Source organism: Eumetopias jubatus, unplaced genomic scaffold (assembly GCF_037043125.1).
Source record: "Eumetopias jubatus isolate StellerSeaLion01/CBP00866 unplaced genomic scaffold, mEumJub1_p1.0 scaffold_8, whole genome shotgun sequence".
In the NCBI taxonomy this organism is placed as follows: domain Eukaryota; kingdom Metazoa; phylum Chordata; class Mammalia; order Carnivora; family Otariidae; genus Eumetopias; species Eumetopias jubatus.
Window position 1 is genome coordinate 75,479,339 of NW_028274814.1, and position 22,054 is coordinate 75,501,392.

At 35.0% G+C, this 22,054-nt stretch overlaps 1 protein-coding gene across 3 annotated transcripts in view; it reads right to left on the minus strand.

The window, feature by feature from the left end:
• Positions 1–22,054, minus strand: part of SCAF11 (SR-related CTD associated factor 11) — a 79,409-nt gene that overhangs the window by 22,162 nt on the left and 35,193 nt on the right. For all 3 annotated transcript variants that reach the window (XM_028123135.2, XM_028123136.2, XM_028123134.2), the window contains 4 exons: positions 21,395–21,552; positions 11,325–11,402; positions 5,566–5,666; positions 2,932–2,993 (listed from right to left, as the gene is read on the minus strand). In XM_028123135.2, coding sequence (XP_027978936.1) covers positions 2,932–2,993; positions 5,566–5,666; positions 11,325–11,402; positions 21,395–21,552 — 399 coding nt within the window. The remainder of the gene's footprint in view (positions 1–2,931; positions 2,994–5,565; positions 5,667–11,324; positions 11,403–21,394; positions 21,553–22,054) is intronic.

The following is a 22,054-nucleotide window of genomic DNA, read 5'->3' on the forward strand; positions in this document are numbered from 1 at the left end:
ATCGCTAGCCTTGAAAAAGATCAAAATTCAACATGCACTTTCTACTGAATGTGTATCACTTTCACACCACTAAAAGTCAGAAATCCTAAGTCTAAACCATTGTAAATTGCGGACCATCTGTAAGATGGCCCGAAGATAAATAGATCTTATTTGCATATGACATGCAAACATCCGTATTTCTTCAGGGCACCTCTACTTGGTTGTAGAGTAGGCATTTTACATGTTCAACAGAGAATTCCTGATTATACCCTTCTAATTCTACCAGCCTTCACCATTTCAGTAATCAGCAACTCCATTTTAACAATTCATCAGGCCAAGATCTCAGAATCAACCTTATACCCAACATCCAATCCATCAGCAAATCCTGTTAATTTCACCTTTACAATATATTACAATATATTCAGAATTGAACCACTTCTCACTACTTCCACTAATACCTTCTTGACCCAATCTACCATGATCTGTGGCCTAGAAAACAGCCACCTAACTAGTCTCTCAGTCCTCCTATGATCTACTCCCCTCTTAACAGTCAGAGTTATCCTTTAACCATATGTCAGATCATGTCACCCCAGAAAATGCTTCTCATCCCACACAGGCCCTAGAGGCCCTGCCCACCAATGTCTTAATTCTTCCTCCTCTACCTATCTACTCAATCATTCCAGTCATACTGACCTCTGTGCTATTCCTCGACCACACCAAAGTTGTTCTTGTCTCAGGGCTTTTTGCACTTGCTGTTGTCTCACCTAGAACACTCCTCCTGAGATATCTTTATAGCTTCATCCCTTAATTCTTTTAGTTGCTATTCAAATATAAACTTATCCAAGAGGATTTCCTTGACCCCTTATACGAGATATCACCTCCACGATGTCATCACCCTTTATCACTTTACCCTCTTCTATTCTTCTTTAAAGCACTTATCACTACCTGTCATATTATACATTTATCTTTTTATTGTCCACAGAAGGTACTCCGTGAGCAAGCGCTTTTTGTCTCTTTTATACACTACTATACTCCTAAGAGTTTAGAACTGTGCTTAGTATGGTTTAGTTGAATGGGGTGAGCTGATCTCAATTCTCTTTCGCTCTACTAGTATGAACATCTCATACTGAGTACATGCTGTGTACAGATTTAGAACTTAAATCTGAGTAATTTTCATTAAATACAATACCTAAATACAAGCTAACTATGTCATCAGGTACATAATCTATTTCAATGCAGGAAGTAAAACTGGCCATGATGGATGTATTAAACTCCCCAAGTAAAAAGCAGTATCATAGAAAAAACTAAAAGGAAAATCACCAAGTACCCTCAAATCAATCCAGATGTATAAATACATTTGCTCATAATTACATATGTATTATTAGTACTTCTGTAGTATCCACTCATAAAGCATAATGAGTATCTCTGACTACCCTAAACCAAACAAATAACTCAAGCATCTTAACTTAAGTAGACACAGCGCTAGGTTACAGGGCTTGGACAGTGTTAACCTTCTGCCAGGAATAATTTTCTCTCCCTCAAAATAAGGCCACACAGAAGATATAGGCTAACGGAAATTACAATAGTCTTAAAATTAAGATTAATACAGTGAGAGCATGCCAAATTATTTAAAGAAAGTCTGTAACATCATTTTATCTTCCTCAGCAGCAAATTTTCTATCAGATCCTAGAGTTACTGAGCAAAGGCTATCCATAAAAAAGGATGCTAATCTATAGCAATGACAGAAAAATAAAGTTTTGATACCTAAAGTTTTTAGCAAAGAAAATGCTGTATGACCACAGAAGTCATACTGCAATTTCATATAAATAGTAAATTCAAAGGTAGTAAATCTGGGGATCTATGAACCTGAGAGATGTTAATTCCAATCAGAAAAAGTAACATCCAAATCTCATAATCTATAAAAAATGAAGTTGATTATCATTTACTCTTAAGAACAATGAATTCATTAATTCCTTGGATCTATAAATAGAAATTCATTGTAACCTAACCTGGAAATAAATGTTCACCCCCTTGCTTACAAACAACTTATAGTAAGTTTTTCTGTGCAACAGAAAAAACAGCCTAAGCCCTGAGGAAGAGTCACAAAGCACTGTGGTGCCATTTTTCTCAGGCCCTTGCAAAGCTTTGCTACATTAGAGGACCATGTGCTAGACAAGAACAAAAGGAATATTTAACTGCTCATCTTCCTTTCCAAACAAAAGTTTCAAGTTAGAATGTGGCTAGAGGCCAAACCACAACTTCTTCTGGGAACTGTGAATTAACTTCCTACTGCCACAGACCTCTCTCAGTAACTATAAGGCTACTGCTTACAGTTTCTGGCCCACAGGGTATCTTACCTCATCTCCCCTAAGGACTTCTGCACTAATGAGTGGAGTAAGATCATATGCAGGCTGCTAATCACCAAGTAATTAGAAAACACTCTTCTCTCCTTTTCCTTTTCTAACACACACACAAACACCCACGTGTGGGCAGAAATACTCACACTCAATCTCTTCCCTCCCTCTAAACTGAGCATAAAAAGGGGGGGGACGGACAGCATAAATGATTCTATGAAAACAGTTTATATAAGATTGAACACAATGTACAGAGCTCAGTAGAGTTCTGTGTATGACTATTTTCCTTTTTTTTTTTTTTTAAAGATTTTATTTATTTATTTGAGAGAGAGAATGAGATAGAGAGACAGCATGAGAGGGGAGAGGGTCAGAGGGAGAAGCAGACTCCCTGCCAAGCAGGGAGCCTGATGCGGGACCCGATCCTGGGACTCCAGGATCATGACCTGAGCCGAAGGCAGTCGCTTAACCAACTGAGCCACCCAGGCGCCCTGTGTATGACTATTTTCCAAACCAAAATGTAACCAAGAAGAACTTTAACACAAGCACTAAAGTAAGAAACAAAAAAAGGTAGAAAACACAAGTAAAAAAAGTCACTTACTATGTGTCATCTTCAAGTCATTAAGTTTTGCATTTAACAGATCTTCTTTTAGGACTTTTTTTCTGTAAACATTAATAAAGAGGTGAAATAACTAAGAGAAAATTGTTGTTCTGCTCATATATTTTTCAATTCACTGCCAAGCAAAATGAAATGGATTATGCACTAGGTTTTAAATTCTAGCAAAGAAAGCATGACCAGTTGCCACCAGTTGCTACTCTCCACTCCAATGTCTTACAAGGGAGGTTCACTACCAAGAAAAAAAAAATATCACAATCCCTTTCCCTGGAACTGGTAGAAAGCATCAGGAAGGAAGAGGTGTCAGGGTTTTTGTACTACTTTAGAAGGGAGAGGCAACAATGAATGGGTATCTAAGTGCTGTAGAGATTAGGTTATATGCAGTGAATTTAAGATTGAATGAAAGGAATGGTAAAAACATCCAAGGACTCCAAAAAAGAATACACTATAAATATTCAATGGCTGACAGATATACTATAAATATTCAATAGCTGACAGATTTTCCACCTTGGGAGATACCATGAAGGGGCTGACTTGGTAGGCAAAAGCAAATTATTATTTTGCATCTGCTACTTCTCTGTACCATCCCACTACCACAAATCCCTGAGAAAAAGCAGTTAAGCATACAGACTATCTCAGCTGTTAGACCCACTGTATGGCCCTGTTATAGGACATACAGTGATGACCACTGCACTATCAGTAAGGGCCAGAGAACTGTGGTAATTCAGAGGAAACATAAAAATGTATATCCATGACACCATCATAGATAGTGACAGGAGATGGATGAAGAATGAAGCTAGCAGAAGTTCTTCAGTGTGCTGGGAAAGTGTGCTACTATTTTCTATGTAAACATAAATGCAAGACTCAAAACTGACTCATAGTTAAAAGAAGATGTTAATAAAATTTGCTCTAATGCAAATTGGGTTTATGGCTGAGCTCTTTGAATGGGTGTTCCATGAATCCCTTAAAATCACAAAGTTTTGTCTGTAAGTATATTTTTTAATTTTTTTATTTTTAAAAATATTTTATTTATTTATTTGAGAGAGAGAATGAGAGAGAGAGAGAGCACACATGAGAGGGGGGAGGGTCAGAGGGAGAAGCAGACCCCCCGCTGAGCAGGGAGCCCGATGCGGGACTCGATCCCAGGACTCCAGGATCATGACCTGAGCCAAAGGTAGTTGCTTAACCAACTGAGCCACCCAGGCACCCTGTAAGTATATTTTATGACCTGTTTTCTGGTAGAAGGTGTCTATAGCCTTCCTCAGATCCTCAAAGTACATAACTTCCAAAAAGATCTAAAGAGCTGCAGTGTTATAAACTGTGGCATGATTTAATAAACCTTAAGAACTATTGTCGACAGTTTAGTAACTAAATAAATCTACTCTGTTAAGAAATTAGTATTCTGGGGGTGCCTGGGTGGTATAGTCTGTTAAGTGTCCAACTCTTGGTTTTGGCTAGGGTCATGATCTCAGAGTCGTGAGATCAAACCCCAAGCGAGGCTGCATGCTCAGCACAGAGTCTGCTTAGACTCTCTCTCTCTCCCTCTGCCGCTCCCCCTACTAAATGAATGAATCTTTAAAAGAAAAAAAAAAAAAAAGAAGTTAGTATTCTGATTAAATGTACTAATAAATCATAGGTTTAATTACGAATTTGATAGTATGTATTATCTTAAGAATACAATTTTTGGACAGCTCTGAATATATGTCAGATCAAAACGGGCTTAACTTTTAAATGTACTAGAACAATTTAAGTATTAGTAATAAATTCATTTCCAGTACATTATTAACTCAATTTAGTTCAAAAAATATGTTAAATACCTATTAAACTCAAGTACTAAGCACTGTATTTCTAGGCAATTACATTTTAACAACAGTAACTAAAGAAACAAATCCAAACATGTTAAAACATAAATGGTTGTTATGGTAGGTACCAAGTGTCTGCTACAATACAAAAAAAGAAAATTATAAAGATAATAATAAACAGTTTCGGGCGCCTGGGTGGCTCAGTCGGTTAAACGACTGCCTTCAGCTCAGGTCATGATCCTGGAGTCCCGGGATCGAGTCCCGCATCAGGCTCCCTGCTCAGCGGGGAGTCTGCTTCTCCCTCTGACCCCCTCTTCCCTCTCGTGCTCTCTATCTCTCATTCTCTCTCTCTCAAATAAATAAATAAAATCTTAAAAAAAAAATTAAAAAAAAAATAATAAACAGTTTCAATTTTAACTCTCATGAAGAATGTTGTGCTATATCATTATTTACTTTCTACTTTTTGTCCATAAATACTACAGCAGTGCTACTTAGTGGTCTAACAGTGCTTATTCATTATTGGTTTGTCACATACAGAAATGAGTAAGCTTTAATTTACACTGCTAAAACATTTTCATTTTACAAAAATATCTAAACAGATTACAGAAAAAAACAAAAAAAAACTCATCAAAGAGAGTTCAAATCTATTCTCATATTTCAGCTGATCCTTTCTTAAATTATCAAGTGTGTGCCTTAAAAGAAGTTAATTAAATACATTTAAATCCCACATAGTTAAAAAAAAAATAGAGTACTCTTTTTTATTAGCTATCTTCTGGTTTTAAATGTTTGGACTCCACTTCTAAAATTCATCACTAACCTCATACAGCTTTTAGAATTTTCACAACAGGAGAGCTGCTTCTTTAAAGAGCTTTCAGTTTTCTTGTCTTTTGTTTCTCTCAACTGTCTTTTTACTTGAACCTAGAAGAAAAGCAAAATCCCTTATTTAGAGTGATAATCCAGCATCACAAATGATAACCTATCAATTCTCCTTTGAAAGGATAAAAAATTAAAGATACAAAATTTTCTGAATGAAAGGGTTGCCCAAACACATATAGCTTATTCATTCAAGCATGCTAAACTGTAAGACTCGTAAGTGTCCTAAGCTCCAGGGAAACAAAATAGTGAGAGGCATGTAAACAGAAAGCGCTCATGAGCACAGATCTCTGGGTGTGTGTGTGTGTGTGTGTGTGTGTGTGCATATATATATATATATATATATATATATATATATGCACACACACATATGTATGTATATAGGACTGAGAAATTAACTCTATTTGATGATAACAGAGAAGACTTTAATGAGTTGGTCTTAAAGAGTAGGAATTTGGGGGCACCTGGGTGGTTCAGTCCCAGGGTCCTGGGATCAAGCCCCGCATCGGGCTCCCTGCTCAACAGGAAGCCTGCGTCTCCCTCTCCCTCTGCTTGTGTTCCCTCTCTCGCTGTGTCTCTGTCAAATAAATAAAATCTTAAAAAAAAAAAAAAAGTAGGAATTTGTCTAAGGAAAAAAAATATTCTGAATGGAAGAAAGAACATAGTTACAAGGAACAATGAGAAGCCAATGCAGATAGGGAAGAAAATGTTAGCAGGATATGAAGCTGATGTAATATATTAGGACCAGACTGTAAAGGGCTTCAAATAAGAAAATAATTCCATGGGAACCAGCGAATAAATGGAGGTATTAAAGCAAGTGAATGAAATGACCAAATTTGTTTTTCAGGATAAACTTTGCCAGTGATGTGGAGAATGAACCAGTTAAGAAGACTATAAAGGCTGGGAAACCAGAAGAAAGCTCTTATAGTTGTGTAGATCTACACTGCAGGAGACAATCACTAGCCATATGTGGCTACTGAGCACTGAAATGTGGCTTGTGTGACTTGAGATGTACTCTAAGTATAAAATATACAATGGATTTCAAAGATATACAACAACAAGGTAAAACATTTCAATATTTCTTTAAAAATACTATATGTTGACATAATACATTAGTTATGTTGGATTAAATATATTATAAAAATTTATTTCAACGGTTTTTTTACTCTTCAATGTGACTACTAAAAGTAAAAAAATGAAATTATAGTGGCTTGTAGTATATTTCTATTGGCAGAACCAGTCTAGATGACAGCATGAAGGCCTACAAAGAAGTGACAAAAGAGGAATGAAGAGAAAACAAATTTATGACATTGCTCAGAAGAACTAGGCAAAGATGAGGGAGAAAGAAAAAACTGAAAACTCCCACATGAGTTCTGGATATGTTAATGTTTACATTCCTCGGTATGCTACATGGAGCTATCCTATAAGCACATGAAAACATAAATCTTGTTCTGAGGAAAGAGATCTGGGCTAGTGATAGTTTTTACAGGTAAGAGCTGAAAGCCACTGGAGTTCTCAAGAAGATTTAGAGAGAAAGTATCCCCAGAAAATTGAAAGGGATTTAAAATTTAAGAAATGATTTTTAAAAAGGTAAGGAAGGCAGAGAGATGGTAAAGATTGTGAAAGGTCAGAAAAGTAAAACAAATGAACATTGATACAAACATTCATAAAAGGACATCCTATAAGCCAAAGAAAATAAAGGGTAGTTAAGAGCACCACATGCAGAAAACAAAAAATTATTCTAAACCTTAGTGAGGACACTTTTACAGAGGTAAATGTTCAATGTGAGTTGAGAAGCAATTATGAAAAGGGAGTAACCAAGTATAGATGTCTCATTCAAGGTTAGCTGGAAAGGGATAAAGATAATAACGTGAAGATTCAGAAGTAAAGGTCAAAGGAAAATATTAAGAGCTTGTAGTTAATATCACATAATAAGAAATAACTGTTAAGTCTGACTAAATTAGATTAACACTGCACCAAACTTTTTAAAAAAGATTTATTTATTTATTTGAGGGAGGAGGGAGGGGCAGCAGGACACAAAGAGAAAGCCCCGAACAGACTACGCTCAGCGTGGTACCCGACCTGGGGCCCAATCTCACAACCCCGAGATCCCAACCTGAGAGGAAATCAAGAGTGGAATGCTCAACCAACTGCACCACCCAGGTGCCCCTGCACCAGACTTTTAAGTAAAATACAAACCATATTAAAGAAAATGTAAATTGTTAGTCCAAGCAACAAAACAAAGTTTTAGAGGAAAGTATCTTTGGAAGCTAGTTCATGCCAATACATCTTCAGCAACATAATATATATAGTCTGGAAAAACAGAGAATCTGTGTTTCAGAGAAGCCATGCTTTAATTTTTAACATAATATTACACATTTATATTATATCTTTTCTCCAAGACATACTAATTTATATAGATGTATAAGTACACAATGACAACAAGCAAAATCATGTTTTACATATGCCATGTTACTTGAATTTTAGTCTCATTTGTTCCTTATGTCAATGAGACTCATTTGGTAAAGACATATCAAAAATTATAGAAATCTACACTGAGAACATCTTATGCTTAAATAGTTGTATGTCGCTTCCATACCCCTTCCTACTCACAAAGACAGTAACCAAACTGTTAATGGACTTATGCTACTTGGGAACAGTCCCCCGCCTCTGCCCCCCATCAATGGCATCAGGTATCTATATAGTAAGAATTTTTTTTTTTTTAAGATTGTATTTATTTATTTGACAGAGAGAGACAGCGAGAGAGGAACACAAGCAGGGGGAGTGGGAGAGGGAGAAGCAGGCTTCCGGCGGAGCAGGGAGCCCGATGTGGGGCTCGATCTCAGGACCCTGGGATCATGACCTGAGTGGAAGGCAAATGTTTTTTTTTTATTATGTTATGTTAATCACCATACATTACATCATTTAGTTTCTGATGTAGTGTTCCATGATTCATTGTTTGCGTATAACACCCAGTGCTCCATGCAGTACGTGCCCTCTTTAATACCCATCACCAGGCTAACCCATCCCTCACCCCCCTGCCCTCTAGAACCCTCAGTCTGTTTCTCAGAGTCCATAGACTCTCATGGTTCGTCTCCCCCTCCGATTCCCCTTCATTTTTTTTTTTAAACATATAATGTATTATTTGTTTCAGAGTTACAGGTCTGTGATTCAACAGTCTTATACAATTCACAGTGCTCACCATAGCACATACCCTCCCCAGTGTCTATCACCCAGCCACCCCATCTCTCCCACCCCCCACCACTCCAGCAACCCTCAGTTTGTTTCCTGAGATTAAGAATTCCTCATTATCAGCGAGATCATGATACAAGTCTTTCTCTGATTGACTTATTTCACTCAGCATAATACCCTCCAGTTCCATCCACGTCGCTGGAAATGGCAAAATTTCATCCCTTTTGATGGCTGCATAATATTCCATTGTATATATATACCACGTCTTTTTTATTCATTCATCTGTCGATGGACATCTTGACATCATTAGTTTTTGATGTAGTGATCCACCATTATTTTCGTATAACACCCAGTACTCCATGCAGTACGTGCCCTCCTTAATACCCAGGCTAACCCATCTCCCTACCCCTCTCCCCTCTAAAACCCTCAGTTTGTTTCTCAGAGTCCATCGTCTCTCATGGTTCATCTCTCCCTCCAGTTCCCCCCCTTCATTTTTCCCTTCCTTCTCCTAATGTCCTCCATGCTATTCGTTATGATCCACAAATAAGTGAAACCATATGTAACTGACTTTCTCTGCTTGACTTATTTCACTTAACATAATCTCCTCCAGTCCCATCTATGTTGATGTAGAAGTTGGTTATTCATCCTTTCTGATGGCTGAGTAATATTCCATTGTATATATGGACCATATCTTCTTTATCCATTCATCTGTTGAAGGGCATCTTGGCTCTTTCCACAGTTTGGCTATTGCGGACATTGCTGCTATGAACATTGGCGTGCATATGGCCCTTCTTTTCACTACATCTGTGTCTTTGGGGTAAATACCCAGTAGTGCAGAGGATAGCTCTATTTTTATTTTTGAGGCAACTCCACAGTTTTCCAAAGTGGCTGTACCAACTTGCATTCCCACCAACAGTGTAAGAGGGTTCCCCTTTCTCTGCAACCTCTCCAACATTTGTTGCTTCTTGCCTTGTCAATCTTTGCCATTCTAACTGGTGTAAGGTGGTGTCTCAATGTGGTTTTAATTTTGATTTCCCTGATGGCTAATGATGATGAACATTTTTTCATGTGTCCGTTAGCCATTTGTATGTCTTCTTTTGATAAGTGTCTGTTCATGTATTCTGCCCGTTTTTTGACTTATTTGTTTTTTGGGTGTTGAGTTTGAGTATCTTTATAGATACTGGATACCAGCCCTTTATCTGTAGTGTCATTTGCAAATATCTTCTTCCATTCTGAGTTGCCTCTTTATTTTGTTGACTATTTCCTTTGCTGTGCAGAAGCTTTTTATCTTGATGAAGTCCCAAAAGTTCACTTTCCCTTTTGTTTCACTAGCCTTTGGAGATGTATCTTGAAAGAAGTTGCTGTGGCTGATGTCAAAGAGGTTACTGCCTATGTTCTCCTCTAGGATTTTGATGGATTCCTGTCTCACGTTGAGGTCTTTCATCCATTTTGAGTTTATCTTTGTGTATGGTGCTAGAGAATGGTTGAATTGCATTCTTCTGTATAAAGCTGTCCAATTTTCCCAGCACCATTTATTGAAGAGACTGTCTTTTTTCCATTGCATATTTTTCCTGCTTTGTCAAAGATTATTTGACCATGGAGGTTGAGGGTCCATATCTAGGTTCTCTATTCTCTATTAAAAGAATAAAGTCATCTGCCCATGACAACCATGAAACTGTGAGAAGTCTCTCTCAAGATCTCTACAAATCCCTGTATCCTTCCCCAATTGCTCACTTTCCTTCAAATACCAGCATTTAAAAACAAAGATACCGATTTTTTTTTTTAAGATTTTATTTATTTGACAGAGAAAGCGAGGGAGGGAACACAAGCAGGGGGAGTGGGAGAGGAAGAAGCACGCTTCCTGTCGAGCAGGGAGCCCGATGTAAGGCTCATCCCAGGACCCTGGGATCACGACCTGAGCCGAAGGCAGACACTTAATGAGTGAGCCACCCAGGCGCCCCAAAACAAAGATACCATTTTATATTTAGTTTTATTGGCTTAATCTTCCAAACATAATAATGCTTCTCATTTTAAAACAATTTTCGGGTATTTCAAACTTAGGCTTTTGTGGGGTTGGTCTTTTAATCTAAGATTCCATTTCAAACCCCTTTTCAATGGAAAAATGTATTCAAAGCACTATCCAATTAATTAGTAAATGTTTCTACATATAAAGGTCCTCACACTAAAAACATTCTAAAAACGTACACCTCCTACAATTTAAGACTAAATGTGAAACTTCTTTTAGAGCATCAGAAGTAATATTTTGTGGAAAATCATAAGGTGACTACCATGGATATGTCTTCTTTAAAAGGGCAAAGAACAAAAAAGTTTCAGAATTTTTGTAGCCTTGTAGAAAAGTCTGGGCTTGCCATGCTGAAGAGGAATTATAATCACATATTAAATCTAAAGTTGAACAATTCATAAATATACTCAAACTGGCAATCTATTAAGGGAAAATCAAGTTTATACAGTTTATACAGTTCATGTTGCAAAGCAAAACATAAGCCTTACCTTAACACAACCTTCCAATGCACTCAATTTAAACACTGCCTGAAAAGGTTTTCGGTCAACAGGACATGAAGCCAGTATCTGAAAAATGATTAGCAAATTATAACTTTACAAATGTTTCTTTAGAATAGATCAAAATTAAAACTATAACAAATGCATTTATAATAAATTTTCTACTGGAAAAGGAAATAGAAAAATAATTTCTCTGTTTTCAAAGATAAAATGATTTCCACCTGTACCATGTCAGAGTAATAAATGTCTTAAATTTGTTCAATTCATTCAGACATTTATTAAGCACCTACTGTATGCTAGATAAGTGCACTGCAACAATCAACGAGAGATAAAATCTCTATTATCAAGATATCAAGATAATACCATTTAAGACCTGCTTGCCCAGCTGAGAACTACTGGTATATTGAAAGGAGAACTACACTGAAATCAACAGCTCTATGACCTAAAGCACTTGGGCAACTGTAAATCAGCTGTAGAAGGAATGGTTTGGACAGGTCCCATACAGATTTTGATATTCTATGACTTAATATTTCTCCCCAAATCAATTCTTTTGAATAAACAGACCAGCAATAAATTCTCCAGAAGTAGTTTCCTATATATCCTTTAGGGGATAGCCAACACATATACGTATATATGGTGTATCTTTTAATATATAGATAATATTAATTCATATGCTGAACTGAATTTTTCTTAATTATCTTAAATTGGTTTATATTACTATTTCTGAATGGTCCCATTCTCAATTAATAGCATGGTATGCTTAAGAGTTTAAATTTACATTTCCTTTTATATAAGTAAAACTGGGCATATTTTCATATTTAAGAGCTTTTCAAAGTTCCTTTTTTAAAAAATTCTTTATTCATGCCCTTAGCCTTTTTTATTAGGTTGCTGGCCTTTTTAAAATTGAATTGTATGTGTTCTTTATAGATTAAGGAAAACTGTCTTTTGATCACTCTGATTCTAAATGAACTTTACTTTGATAAAATTATTTCCTATTATTTTCAAAATAAATACGTATCAATTATAGGAGTTTCTGTGATTATAGTATTTAAATATTTGTATAGGAATAGGTTTATATTATTTAAATAATTTAATATGGAGTATGTTGCCCATTAGAGGAGGGAAGATTCGGTACCATATAAAAATACCAAAAGGTGGTATTAGTAGTACTTATGGTTATAAAAGTAAAACAGGATTTTAACAATGTAATAGCAACAGTCCCACAGGATAGTAATGGAATTTGATAAATTATCTTATATTCTCTAGTGAAAAATGTTGTCATTTTTGCCTCTCTGGACTTTGGAACATATCAAGATATGCTTATACAAGCACAGGTAGATCAGACTATATGAGCCTTTGATCATAGAATACATTTTCACAAAGCCTGTGCATCCCTTTGAGAGCAGCCAAAATATAAATTGAGTTACTTTTTACTACTCTAAAAAGTATTTTTTCGGGGTACCTGGGTGGCTCAGTCGGTTAAGTGACTGCCTTCGGCTCAGTCATGATCCCGGAGTCCTGGGATCAAGTCCCACATCGGGCTCCCCCTTCTCTGTAGGGAGCCTGTTTCTGCCTCTGCCTCTGCCTGCCACTCCCCTTGCTTGTGCTCACTCACTCTCTCTCTCTCTGTGTCAAATAAATAAATAGAGTCTTAAAAAAAAAAAGTTTTTCTTTTCCTGTTAAGTAGGCCTTGATAAAATGCTTTACCCACATCTGAATTAGGAAATGTGACCTTACTGTATTAAATCAGTTCAGACTGGTAGAAGCCAGCTCAGCTTACTTCCAAGTACTATGGATTTAGGATGCTATTACTTTCCTTACAGAAAACTTGACCTTAAGAAGCTTTGCAACAAGTAGTGACAAAGCTGTCCACGTCTTTTTTAATAATGCACTGCAAACAGTAATTCTAGTTCAAGGAATTCAACTATGTGATTGTTGTTTACCATATTAGCATTTACTATATGAAACTTCTTAAACTAAAAGTTGTATTAATATATTTATAATTCAAAATAATATTTAAAAGTAAAAATTTTCAGGGCACCTGGGTGGCTCAGTTGGTTAAGCACCCAACTCAGGTCAGGACCTCAGGGTTGTGGGGTCAAACCCTGTGTCAGGCTTCACAGTGGGTATTGAGCCTGCTTAAGCTTTTCTCTCCCTCCTGCCCCTCTCTCTCTCTGACTCTTTTTCTAGTTAAAAAAAATTTTTTTGATTTAAAAAAATAAAAACTTTCAAGTTCCTATAAATAACTAAAGTTTCAGAATATACTTATTTCTATTTTAAAGACAAATTCAGATAAACATTCAAAAAAAAAGGTAAAACAATGACAGATGAAAACTTTGTTTCCATCCATGTTTTTTAAAAAACGATTAACAAAGATGTACAGAAGCTCTGAATTTACTGTCTACTTTCATATCTTGCCCTGATAAGTAACCCTGAGCAAGTTACAGACTGTGTGTCTCAGTACCTCATCTGTGAATATGCAGATAATAGAACCTCTCTCTAAGGTTCTTATGGGAATTAATGGAATTAATATTAGAAGAGTGTATGGCCTATACTAAGCACTGTGTAAAATCTTCTAAATATAATCTTAGAGGAGTATGGCATATACTAAGCATTGTGTAAAGTCTTCTAAATATCAACTAACTTCACTGCACAAACAAAAACAAAAAAAGCTTAGTTCATTAACAAAAAGACAACCCACCATATGATGTATACATGCATGTGAGAGAGAGGAGTTCTTAATGATTTTTTGTTGGAATTTGCAAAGTTCATGACATATATGGAAATTAAAATATTTCATTTTATTTTATCTATTTCAATTTGTAACACTTACTAAGATGGAACAAAGAAAGCAAGCCACTGTGTTCAAGAAATTTACTCTATATTAGGTGCATCGATCTTTCAAAAACTCTGAAATTACATAACTGTATTTTCTTCCTTATGAAATTTCCTCGTTTGACACCAGCTAAATGGCACTCCTGCCTTGAAAACTGACAGTCTGAACCTGAGCCATTCCATTTTGATCAGTTTCAAATAATAGGGTTCTGAGTAAGATTTTGGTTTTGTTCTCTTCTCCTTAAGCAAAATTGCCACAGATTTAAGGTTTCATTTGAAGAAAAGCCTCCACTGCTCTTCCAAAAACAAAACAACAAAGACAGTCAGAAAACCACTGTTATCTGTTATCAACAATTTGTATATACTTACATTTTCTAAATCTAGTTAGTACTAGAAAATAAGTTAATAGATTTTCTTTAGCTCAGCCTCAGCCATCAGAAAAAATGCTGAAACCAAGTTATCCTCCCCAGTTAAGGAAAGCATAGGTCAGAAAACAAGCTACCTACAGTAGACAAAGTATCTTTCTTATGGCTACTTAGAAATGATGATATCCAATTCTGACCTCAGAACAGTTTAACAAAACATTTCAAAGGGGAAACAGAAAAGAAATTCAGTTATCCTGAGTTAAGTCTTCATAGCATACTTCAATAAATTAAGATTGACTAAAGAAGAATAAAAAAGAAATCAAAACAGATTTTTAAAAAAAATTAAGTGGATCACTAATTTTTTGTTAATGTATACTGTAAGAAAAGTATACATGGCAAAGTTCAAAGACACCATCATTAACAGGTACTAATGCATAAAATTACACATAACATGATGATCAAATGCCTTTACTAGGAAAGTTTTACAAATAGGGTTTTAAAAATGGTTTACATTGGCCTAATTTTAAAGCATTCCCAAGGGTAACTTCCCCCTTATATCCAACAGATATCCATTCAGAAAATGTCAGATATTTTAATCTTAGTTTTCATGGTTTGTGTTACTAATATAGCTGATTTAGTTTTAAGTTGTGTGGTTTTAAAAATGCACATTTAAAGCTAATGTAGAAAATTTTGAACATACTTGATTGTGCTTAAAAATGTAATTTTAGTTTTGAAGAAAATTATCACAAATTTTGTTTTCCTTTTATATAACAAAAATAAGTACACCTTGAGTATTCAACATTTTGACTCCTTATATACATCAAAAATACTCTTCAATTAATCACCAATTTAAGCCAATATGACTTTCAATTCAATAATTTGTAAAGTATCTAATTTAGTTTCATAATCAAGGTAGTTCAATATCACCAACTTGATAAAGCTACAAAATTAATAGAATCTGATCACTGCTTTACAAGGTAATGTGTATTAAAAAACAGAGCATAATTTTATTGTGAAAGCTCTGTACTAAGGTTCTATCAGTGAAGGAGGCAATTTTGATAGAAAAAAAAAAATCTTCCTAATGATTTCAGTAAAACATACCCTAGTATTCTGAAGCGTTGTAAATTCCCAGCTCAGACAAACCCATATTAAAATGTAAGAACAGGAAACCTTCCTTATTTGGAATTCAGGATTCTTGATTTCTAATATTTCTTGCTTCCTGTTGCTGCTCTATCCTCAATCACAAAGGCTGCCTACAGATAGCCCCTCCTAGAGAGAGAGAAGCAAGTGTTAAAGGTAAGTGCTTACAGACTAAATCTCACTACCTATGTTTATAAGTAGGTTTGTCTGTTCATGGGAATCTCTAGAACATCTATCTTTCCTGCTAACAAATAGAGTACATTATATAAAACTATAGTTCAAAAGTAAATAAAAAGGATTTAGGGATGCATACCATTAGAGGCTTATTTTAAAAATCTATTCACAAGAACCTATTTTCCTTGTTGATGGTTCTAAGATATCTAGCCTAGACACCTCCAAAGAAAGTGTTCACCTGTAGTCAGACAGACTACATGTTCCCCATCACACTTAACCAGTTCTTTCAAGACAGTCCTTGTCAATCCACATTAGTAAAACTGTGGTTCTTTCTAACAGCTTTCAAGAATATATTCCTAAAGAACAAATGACTGTCAGTGATAAAATTAACACCAAGAAAGCATTTTATCTAACTACTCAAAGGGAACCTTTTCTTGTTCTTGAAGATACAACAGTTGGGTAAGAATTACTTTTAATTCTAGTTTCTTTTTACATTTAATACTTTCTTTCTCTAGAAAAATAAAAACAGTAAATTCCTTAACTACCTGCACAAATCATTTAAAAATTCTGACATTTAAAACTAGGCTATACAGAGATACGCCTTACTTTACCTAACTGGTAAAAACAGTATTAAATAAAAATCTATTACATTTATGCTTTAAATAATGAGTGCTCACTTTAGATAATGAGTGGTTCACAATGTAAAAATACTCTTTGCTCTACACCAAAGGTTTTACCAAAGGATTAATCCATGAGGTGAAAACAACAGGGGATTTGAAATAATTATAGTCACAAATTCAAGTTCTGAAGGACCCAGAACTAGCAACCTCTCTTATTTTAAGGATGATGATAGAGAGTCTTGAATCACCTCTTACACAAGTTGTAATAAATGAAATAATGTATTTGACAATGCTTTACAAAGTTTTAAAGATAAGGACTAATAGTATTGCTCCACAGATATTTAAATTCTTGCTCACAGAGGACTACGTAACAGAGAGGTTCAGTTTAGTTCAGGAATAAAAATTAAAATGCCAAGAAAAACTGAAGAAATCCAAACAATATATAGCTTTGAAAGGTATTCTAATCACCAGAATGTGTAAATTTCTATTCACTGCATAAAAGAACATCTGTACATAAAACACATCAGTAGTCAAGATATGTCAACTAGTCATATTCTGATTTTTTGGTATGTATTAATTAAAAATATATTCCTCACCTGTCTGCATTGAACACTGTCGTTTGACTTCTTCAAGAACTGTACTCCTCATAGAAAGACCCTCTTTATTTCTAGTCTCAGAAAACATACCTTCGCCAGCTGTCCAAATTTGATTTCCTTAACCTTACTTTCTCAAACTGAAGCTATCAGCATTTGATATGAAAGGAAGGACTGAGATAAATAAATTGAAGGAGAATAGTTTGCTTAGAGCAGGAAAGTTAATCACATTTAAAAAGTTACTTAAAAGATAAAGGAAATATTTTATATTACTTTAGAGACAGAAAACCCTAGGGGAAATCAGAACCTCCTGATCACGTGTCCCTTTAAATAAAATAATCTCTTAAATACTTCAAACATAAAATGCTTCCAAGGCTTTAAACTTTAGCCCTTTTAGGGCCAAAATTTTAACCACTTCTTGGCAATCTGCCAAATCATAAATTCTATTTTCTCAACCTGTGGGGGGGCGGGAAGTGGTATCTTACTGTCTATAGGGAATCACAATTATGGATCAGCTGTCACTACTACAGCTGTGTGTCACACTTCTCTAGCCTTCACCTTTCTAAATATCTACTTTAAAATGTGCAAACTCAGAGGGCGCCTGGGTGGCTCAACTGGTTAAGCAGCTGCCTTCAGCTCAGGTCATGATCTCAGGGCCCTGGGATCCAGCCCCAAGTTGTCGAGGTCCCTGCTCAGTAGGGAGCCTGCTTCTCCCTCTCCCTCTGCCCCTCCTCCCTGCTTGTGCTCTCTGTCTCAAATAAATAAAATTAAAAAAAATAATAAAATGTGCAAACTCAGAGGATCAAGGTTAAACTTATAGGCAAAGTAAAAACTGTCAATGTTTTAATATAGGTCAAATATATATAGGTAATATAGGTAAAATATAGGTAGGTAAATTTGGTAAAATAACTTTTTGAGTGGCTGACAAACTTTCGTGTATTGCTCTGTGCATAGTTCATCAATTCAAAGGTCTTCTTTGTTTAGTTTTAGATTCTCAGCTCTAATATTAATGCTTTAAATTAATAAAAATTTCAACTTTCCTTAAGTGTTAATTACTGCTTAATTTAATATTCTATTTCTACGTCATCATCATTATTATTCCACAAACCAACAGGCCTAACATGCAAGAGTTTCTTGAAATGAAACATAGTCATAGTAGACATGCTTAATTTGTTCTAGTGTCCCCAAGGTAATTAGATTATGGGCCATGAAAGCCACCGTAGGTTCCATTATTCTGAATCTTTCTGCCCTGGGAAGGCAAATTGTATAAAACACCTACAGCTAAAGCTCAGTTACTTGATCACTTGAAAGGCCTTACATGGGTTTTGTTTTAAATAACCAGAAAACCAAAATTTTAGAGCTTGAAAAGATTAAAACTAACTTTGACTTTGGATATAGATATTTTAGGAACATGAAAAATTTCAGGAGGGTGTCTGAAATAAATACACTACACTACTCTATACCGTAAGTTTACTTGTTTCTTACAGAGGAAAATTTCTTCAATGTCTAAAATATTGAGGTGAAAGTAAATAAATAAGTACTTCTTTTTGGTTCTTGATATCCATTCTGAATCCTATTTCAATGAACCTGGAGTACAAATCTCAGCTAGCTCAGCTGAATTTCTGAAAGATGCATACGCTAGGAAGATGATTCTCAACACATTTTATACTGTTTTCTTATTATATAGATTTCCAACCACTATAAATCTCACTTTGATTTCTACCTTCCTACTAAAAGTGAACATTGGTAAAATTTTAAACTATGGATCAATTTTTTAAAATTATTTTAATTTCAGGCTATCCCTTGAAGTATTTAGCAACAAATTAGAGTTCAGAATCCTTGCCTTGAATATTAAATAAACACTAACAGTGATTTAAATGAAAGAATATTTTAAAAGCCTTAGAATAGGGCCTGGCTGGTTAGGAACCTCTAAATACAGACATGTATATCCTAACCAGGAAATCCAAAGTAAACTGCATGCCCCTCTTTAGAAAATAAAAGGCGGCTAAGGAAAATGTGGAACGAGCTTAACAACTAATGGCCATGAAGAAAAACCACTAGTGAATCTGAAATCTGATTCTATTTGTCAAAACACATATATGCTTCAAAACACATCCAATTTTTATCATACCAATAAAAGATTGAAACGAAAAATTTAATTCAAAGCCTAAGTGATTTTGTTAACCACTATTCATTAATTATTTATAATGAACAATTTATTGGATTGTGCTCTTGTTACTGCTCAATTTAATGATGGTGCTATCCTGATTAGGGACAATGAAATAATTCAGAATATTCTCTGCTTTCAAGATTAATCACTTTTGTTTAAACAATACCACAATACCCCTTGTCCCCCTACTTTCTTTTAAAAGCAGTTTGGCTTCAATAAAGGTTTATATCCAAAGGAATAACACAGAAGAGAAAATATTACATGCAAGAAAGGTGTTGACTGCAATACTATATGTTATCAAGTATTTTCAACTTAAAAAAAAATATTCAGGGGCACCTGGGTGGCTCCATCGGTAAAGCGTCAGACTCTTGATTTTGGCTCAGGTCATGATCTCAGGCTCCTGAGATTGAGCCCCCCGTTAGGCTCTGCACTCAGTGGGGAGTCTGCTTGGGATTCTCCCTCTCCCTCTGCCTTTTCCCCCCACACTCCCAGCTCTCTCTCTCTCAAATAAAATCTTTAAAAAAAAAATATTCAACAAGAGTTAAAAACAGGTAAGTTTAGAACTGTCTGAGTAGAAAATATGCATAGTCCACAACCTACTAGTAGTTCTACTTCTAGATATATACCCTAAGGAAACCTGGAGGATGTACACCATGATAAAGTGTATGATTATGCTGAAGATGCATGTAGAGCCTAACAATGGAGAATCATGTCTATTTTATATATTCTAATTTCATAGAGAAAAGCACATACTCAGACTATGCTGCTGAACCTTACAATTATGTGATCACTAAATACAATCTTATAAAAGCACTGAATTGAACCTTCTACCCATCTAATAATGTTGCTTCTCTACGGAAGCAAAATCTCTATTTTTAAAATATTTAATCATGAAGCAAACCAAGGTACATTAAATTCAACACAGATGAAATCTTTCATTGGGTGGCAAAGGAAAATATGCATTCATTAGTCAATGCTCCTGCAAACACATGGAGATTTATAATTATATTAAATAATTAAATTAAACTCAACATATTTTTCCCCCAAAATACATTTTTACCTCTCCTTAGTCCCTTCTTGCCAAGACCAGTTTAGGCTTTAATCTAATTAGAACTGTTTCCAAGTATACTGCTATGAATTCGATTGGTGTAACAAATCTTTTTTCCTCCCTCCAGAACTCGGCCACAGCATCAGTATACAGTTATATTCTCCTTTCTACACTATTAATGAAAATAAGTAAAACACAGAACTTTGAAAGCTCCAATTATATAAGAAGCAATTAATTCCAATGTGCTTAAAGAAATCAATTTGAATGCAGCTACTGTTGAAAAAATATTTTTGTGATTTATCTCTATTCATTTTTACACACTGAAAGACTACTAACTCAGAAAAATACAGCATGATTCATATGACAATGAATTTTATTTCACAATTCGTAACAATAGGGCTTATAATGCATATTGAGTGATTCAATGTACCAGTACCATGATCTATTTAGCCTGAACTAAGTCAACATAATACATTATAAGTCCAAAATATCCTTTTCTTAATCACTTACTACCTATAAAGAAACTCAATAATATCATTAACTTGGACTCTGAAATTAGTTCATACTACATTAAAAGCAAGAATTAGAAAATGGCAGCTCTAAATTCACTTCTGCCTCTTAAGCTATGAAATCTTGGTCAAGTTCTAGAACACAAAATCCAAGTTCCTCATCTGTAAAATTGAAGAACACTACTACATCTGCTCTTGTTATTCCACAAGGCTGATACAAGAAATCAAATAATCTATGTAAAAATTCTCTGAAAAATATAAAACACAAAACAGAGAGAAGGTGTTATTAGTAGTAAGCAGATACTATCCCAAGAGGGTTAAGTATACCAAAGATGAATTACTGCATTTTTATCTCCCCCCAAAATCTGTTATTCCTATGTTTTTTTTTAAATATGCACTTAAAATTTTTTAATTATAAAAGAACAAAAAAGATGTGTAAAAAAAACTAGAAGAAAGTGTACTGACAGAATTTGAATAATACAGGGAAATTTGTCCACAGTAAGGGGAAAACATGTTATTTATAAAAGGCATTATCAACTCTTTAGGTGGCATGATACCATGCTAGGGAATTAAAATACAATAATATTTAATTTATTCTCAGACTCACCTCTGCCCATTTAAGAATACAGGTCATGCAGAAGACATGATTACAGCTTTCTGGAAAACCAACTTCTTTCTCTAACAGGCAATTAAGACATATTGGACATCTGTCAGCTTCACTGTACAACAGACCAGTGGTAGCAGTATTATCTTTGTTTTCTTCACCTATAAAGTAAAGCAGCCATATATGCTTTCACGTTTTCCAGACCAAATGACATGTTTGTGGCAGTATCATGAACTAGATATTCTAAAGGGCTCCCCTATTACAAAGTAATTAAATCTTACAATGTAACAAACATACTCCTTGAGCACAATATCCCAACATTTACTAATTTACATTTTTAGTGGGGAAGTAAAAAGAATTTTTTTATGAAATTAATTTTAAGTAATAATCAGATGGTTCAAAAATTTTAAAGTAAAAAAAAGGTTATAGTGACAAATCTCCCACTCAAATCTACTGCCATCCATCCAGTCCCACTGAATGCAACAATTAACAACTATTAAGCTTCTTCTGTGTTCTTCCAAAGATTTTTGGTGCAGAAGCAATTCTTAAAACATATCCTTTTAAAGCTCCTTCTTCACACAAATACTAAAACACTATACACACTAGTCAGCATTTTTTTTGTTTTAACTTATTGATGGACATTCACTTGTTTTCAATATTTGG